This window comes from Bidens hawaiensis, unplaced genomic scaffold, assembly GCF_021521415.1.
Source record: "Bidens hawaiensis isolate Kalapana, Puna unplaced genomic scaffold, B.hawaiensis_p1.1 tig00021861_1, whole genome shotgun sequence".
In the NCBI taxonomy this organism is placed as follows: Eukaryota; Viridiplantae; Streptophyta; class Magnoliopsida; order Asterales; family Asteraceae; genus Bidens; species Bidens hawaiensis.
In genome coordinates this window covers 58732-64160 of record NW_027493394.1, presented here as the reverse complement: position 1 = coordinate 64160, position 5429 = coordinate 58732, and the positions used below count along the sequence as shown (strand labels likewise).

At 35.2% G+C, this 5429-nt stretch overlaps 1 protein-coding gene across 1 annotated transcript; it reads right to left on the bottom strand.

Annotated features, from left to right (window-relative positions):
* Nucleotides 1-665: 665 nt before the first annotated feature.
* LOC143564272 (PX domain-containing protein EREL1-like) lies at nucleotides 666-5166 on the bottom strand. Its single transcript, XM_077051601.1, has 10 exons — nucleotides 5067-5166; nucleotides 4806-4916; nucleotides 4602-4700; nucleotides 4412-4498; nucleotides 3704-3812; nucleotides 2852-3492; nucleotides 1785-1949; nucleotides 1437-1679; nucleotides 1128-1346; nucleotides 666-1065 (listed from the first exon to the last, which is right to left on the bottom strand). Exons 1-10 carry the CDS (start codon nucleotides 5148-5150, stop codon nucleotides 868-870), a joined length of 1956 nt encoding a protein of 651 aa, XP_076907716.1. The 5' UTR covers nucleotides 5151-5166; the 3' UTR covers nucleotides 666-867.
* Nucleotides 5167-5429: the final 263 nt, after the last annotated feature.

The following is a 5429-nucleotide window of genomic DNA, read 5'->3' as shown; positions in this document are numbered from 1 at the left end:
AAGATGGAGCCATGAAGTAGCGCTAGCTAAGTCTTGCGTCTATGTTTCCAAATTGATTGTAAGCGTTAGATTTAGTATATTCATTTGATAATTTTTTTCTATCATCTCATCCTCAACTTCATTTTAGCGTATAGGTTTTTAGGGCACGTTTAAAGAGTAGGGAGGAGGGGCGCATGCCCCCAACCAATCACTGGCCACCGACTCGGCCACTGTCCTCCTTCCTGCTACCACCAGCGGTACATCACTCACAAACATGCTCTCTTCACACTCTTTTCTCCATGTTGTATCACCCAGAAATTCAACCCGCCAGGTAAAATTTGTGAGGTGGCGACGGTGTTCCCACTCAACCGCCAGGGTGCCCGACGCTCTCCACATCAATGTGCCTAAACATATGTAAACAGACACATTTTCGCAATTTCATCACAAACAGTAAGGTGCCTAAACATACACATTATTCAATTAATTTCAATTCAAACCTGTAAACAGACACAGTTTCTCAATTTCATCACAAACATCTGACTCCTAACATACAAACACCGATCATCTTTGACTACAATCAGCCATCATCATCATCATCATCATCATCATCATCATAATAATAACCATCACCATCGGCTTTCGACAAACATGATCACCTTAAACTTCAAACTCCTACACTATCCTTGATCCCCCACACCAAGTTATTCATAGTATAAATCGAGTCCCATAAAATTCGGGTGTGGAGGGGACGGACCCACCAACTCGGTAGAAAATAAGTCATCAAATTACCCACAAAGGTAATGTAATGTTAGTAGTGAACTGAAACATACGCTATAATTATGTTATTCATGGTATATACAATTCTCACACATACTTCTCAACGTGTATCTAAATATCTTTTGCCGTCACAATCCCTGTTCGCAGAGCACGATGAATAAGCTGACTCACCTGTCGTCTTAGATTAATGTTGTCTACAAGAATCTCTGACAGCATCTTCCTGAGTTTATGACTTGACGAGCTGGCGCCATCCTCACCGTTAATCTCCCCACCAGCAGTTGAACCATCATCTTGTGCTATAATTTGTACCTGCATATAGTTCCATATGTATAAAGAACTTACATAATTTATAATATGCATGTTAAATGTACCTGTGCAAGGAGGGCTTCTATGTGATCATCAGATATTTTAATAAGTTCCAAAGCATCTTGCATTGATGGAGAATTAATTATTATATTATCTTCACTTTCATTTAATAAGTTTATGCTGCACTCACGAAGCCGATGTTGAAGAACATCAAATTCATGAAGCAAATTCACTCTACCAGCTTCCTCTTTCTCAAACTTTTGTTTTTCTTCTTCAAGTAGTTTCTTTAAACACAATTTAAAAACATAAAATATTATTATCTAAATCACACTTTAATCAAACATTTGTATTTAAAAAATATATATATGAAATACCTCTGCATCTGACTTTTCAGCAAGTGATTGATTTAGCTGCTGTTTTAAATCTGCTTGCGAATTTCTTAAAGATTTAACCTCTTTAACAAGAACTTTGATGTCTGCTTTAGATTTAACTTCTAGTTCTTGATGTTTTTTCAATAGTTGGTCAAACTTGTTTTTAGTATCATCCAACTCCTGCAGTAACTTATCTTTTTCATCAATCACAGATGTTTTTGGCGATTCTGCTTCTCTCGTGTTATCCTGCAAACGTTTCACTCATCAATTATTATTCATCATAGGAACGGTTCAGATTGTGTTCTATTCCAAACAACTAAAAAGTAGGTTAAAAGAAATAGGTCATAAAACCTGTTGAGACTTCAATTTGAACTCCATTTCTATGGATTTGCGTCTAAGTTCTTCCATATCCCACTGCATTTGAGTAACTCTTTCTCTTTCCATTAATATAGCTTGATGAAGGTTTTCTTTACTTCTCAGTTTGGTAGTTTCTAGTTCTTCTTCCAAATCTTTGACCTATAAATATACATAAAGTTGCAGGCAAAGTTAATAGAATCATGCTTAATGCAGTTAACTTTTGATTTCTGCAAGAAAAAGCGGTCAACTCCAAAACGCAAAAGCCGAGGATAATTACCATGGTCGACCTTTAGCATACATCGAATGACAAGGGCAAAAATGTCTTTAAAATGTCTCAAAAAATAGGGCTTCTCAAAAAGCTCACAGATTTCTCAAAATGCCTCGTTTGTAAGCAAGATGGGCCGGATCGATCTGTAAACAAGCCAAGCCCAAGCCAAATCAACTCGGCTTGTGGCTTGCTCGTCAGCTGACTCGTTTAGATTATAGCCCAAATTATATATACAGCATTTTAATGAACAAAAAAGTTACTAAAAATTCACTTGATATTGAAATTTCTCATTTGGTTCGCTTAACGGTAAAGCCCAAACTTTAATTTAGATAAATTATAATGCTAAACTATAGCCCAAAATTACATATGTATTTGTAACTTTAGCCGTATGGCATTTTTTAATGACAAAAACAACAAAAAATATTCATATTCTCATTATATTAAAAATTCTTGTTTAGTTCGTTTAAAACTAAAACCCAAAATTTTTATATACGTAAATTATGAATTTTGAAGTTTATAAATTTTGTGTTATGTGTATGTTACAGATTAATTTTTAGTTTTTGTAAGCATTAATACATGTAAAATATATAAGATTTAATATTTTTTTTAAATAAGCAATCCACAAGTAGGCTTGAGCTTGAGTTCAACATTTAAGCTCATTAAGCTTCGGCTCGGCACGTTTCCAGCCCTACTAGACTCAAGAGTACTGGTTATAACTATTTTAGGGAAAAAAAAAACCATCAGCCCACTTAATTAAAAAACACTTAAAATTTAACATCAATTTCAGCAATACCTTGGAAATAAGGTAATCTTTAACTGCTATTTCTTGGTTCAATCTTGAAATCACATCCTCCATATCTGTTTTTGCAGTCCCCAATCTCCTCTGCATATTAATAAGAACCCTATTCAGCTTTTGTTGCTGCCCTAACGGAAGCACCAAGCTTACATCACTTGAAGTAGCTAAACCATCATCCGCCAACAAACTAGAAAACTCCATATTTGGTAATGAATTCGTCCCGTTGAAAACCGTCTTGTTACTCCCAGTTAACTTATCATGTCGTTTCTCAGACACGTGATCACCATTTCTATCACTGACCCTGTTAACGTTAATCTCTCGGCAATGAATTGTATGGTGTCGAGGGTACCCTTCAACCTGCTCTAAAATAGCGTTTCCCATCAATAATCCCTCATCGATGTTTGACATACCGTGCTTGACTAGTTTTTCTAGTGGGCCCGTTAAATCTTCATCTAGAGATAAGTCTTCTGTTCCCGCTTCGGATACGTTGTCTCTTCCTAAACTTGAAGTTCCAATTTCAGATGTCTCGTAAGCCGTGTCGCTAGCGTAATCGGGTGTGCTGCCAGAAGGTATGGACTCGATGCTGTTAGTTGCAGAACGGTTTGCTTGCACAATTTGTGGGTTTTCATCTTGGAATGCTGCAAACATACAAAAAATGAACGAAGGCATTTTAAATGTGTTTAAAGTGGGGGTCGCAATTTTGATCCGTGTCTTATACAAACGGGTCAAATAACACATTTAACTAAACTGGAAACAGGTTGGAAGACTGCTAAAGTCTGTTTTTGATGCGTACAACTTCCTAAATCGTATGATTCAAAGACTTAGATTATTGTTATTGTGATAACATACAAGATCGAGCAGCAGATTCCAGTTCAAGAAAGGATGCGACTACAATGCTTCTTGAAACATCAATGTCAGATAGCAACTTTGTCATCCATTCCTCCAAAGAGCAACGTCTCTGCATAATAGGAAACATATGAATCTTAAATACCCATATGCGTTAGAGGGTTAATTATGACTTCAAAATAGAATAATCACTTTAAAGGGTTTTACAAATTGTGTTTGCACTTGAATTCACAATAATCGGTTCTTAATGTTTGAAAAAACAGATCTAAATGCTTAGAAGTCAAATAATCAGTTTTGTGTAATAAGGTACATACAGTTGTACTAAACCTAATCGTTAGCGGGTCAACCAAAATGTGCTATCTATGGATTCTTTTGAGACAATTTTCACATGAGGTCACTCTTTTTTTCCACAATAATCAGCATTTGTCAAACAAGTATGATTAATACAACTTTAAGCAACAGAAGAGGTTAAAAATGTATCAGCAGTATCTTTTGTACCCCTTCTTCCCGATTACTAAATTCTTATTTAATATCTTAATAATATCTCCTAATTTTGATAATGTTTTACTGTCCATTTACTTTAATAATAACCGCTATTAACCAAAGAACTAAGATAACCATCAATATTGACAATAGAAAAACCTTGTGAACCAAAATCAATTTCATTACTTTGGCATTTATAGGTAACAAAAATTCAAATACGATAAATACCTCTTCCAATAATGTTCGGCTTTTTAACCGCAAGAGTCCCTTTGGTGGTGCTGGTGGGAGATTCTTTTGGGGAAATGCTTTTCTAAGCTGGAAAAACCAAGATAAAAGGTAAATTAAATCATACAAAAAACATTAAAATTACTAGTTAAGTACAATATAATGAGCCATATGAGAAAATGAATGTACTTACAGCGGCAAGTAACCTTAAGAAATCATTAAATCTTCTTAATACAGCTCGTGTTGTTGTGACCCCTTGAGGTGATTGTAAACCAACCACAACTCTGTAGAACTGTTATAAAAATATATAAATTTTAAATTTGGAGAGTAATAGTATTGGATTGTTGAAAAGAGTAATCACAAGAGGCATATAAAATTATAATGCAAGTGAAGAAACCACAACAGGGTCTGAATCTATAGACTTTGGAAGGACAACCCAAGTCGGGATTGTGATGCAATAACTCCATCCTGTGCGAGGATCATGTGGCCAGACTGTATCCCGGCCATTCTGCAGAGAGAAGTTTGATATGACAAGAAGATTAATGATGAAGAGTTGAAGATAGCAGAGATACAAGTATCATTTGCATAATAATGTTTATAGTGAGGTTTCCTTATAGAATACACAAGCAAAAGCAATAGTAGATGAAAAAATAGTTACCCATTTCTTAGGGGGAGGACTCCAATCCATGCCTAAAGGCAAAGGTGAAGTCCCATCGTGTCTATGCTGAGGAGGGCTCATCATCCGATCAAACCCTAATTGATTGCATCCAAGAACAACACTTATGATCAGACCTAGGTAAATAAAACAAGACAAGACATACTCACTTAGTAGACACCACTGTAATTGTTGTCTGTCGCTTGCTTTTTCACGATTTCAATTCAACTCCCAGATCTTATTATTTTATTTTATTTTATTTTATTTTATTAAATAACCACTTAGGCATAAGATAATAGTAGTAGTTAAATACATTAACTTATAGATCTTTATTATTTTATGTTTTTCTAGTCACCAACTAGATTC

Excerpts from the sequence above, each read along its gene's own strand:
- LOC143564272 (XM_077051601.1), bottom strand. The coding sequence starts at position 5,150 with ATGATGAGCCCTCCTCAGCATAGACACGATGGGACTTCACCTTTGCCT. Across the intron at positions 1,950-2,851 it reads AAGATTACCTTATTTCCAAG|GTCAAAGATTTGGAAGAAGA; the intron begins GTATTGCTGAAA and ends GTATATTTATAG. Across the intron at positions 1,066-1,127 it reads TAGAAGCCCTCCTTGCACAG|GTACAAATTATAGCACAAGA; the intron begins GTACATTTAACA and ends AACTATATGCAG.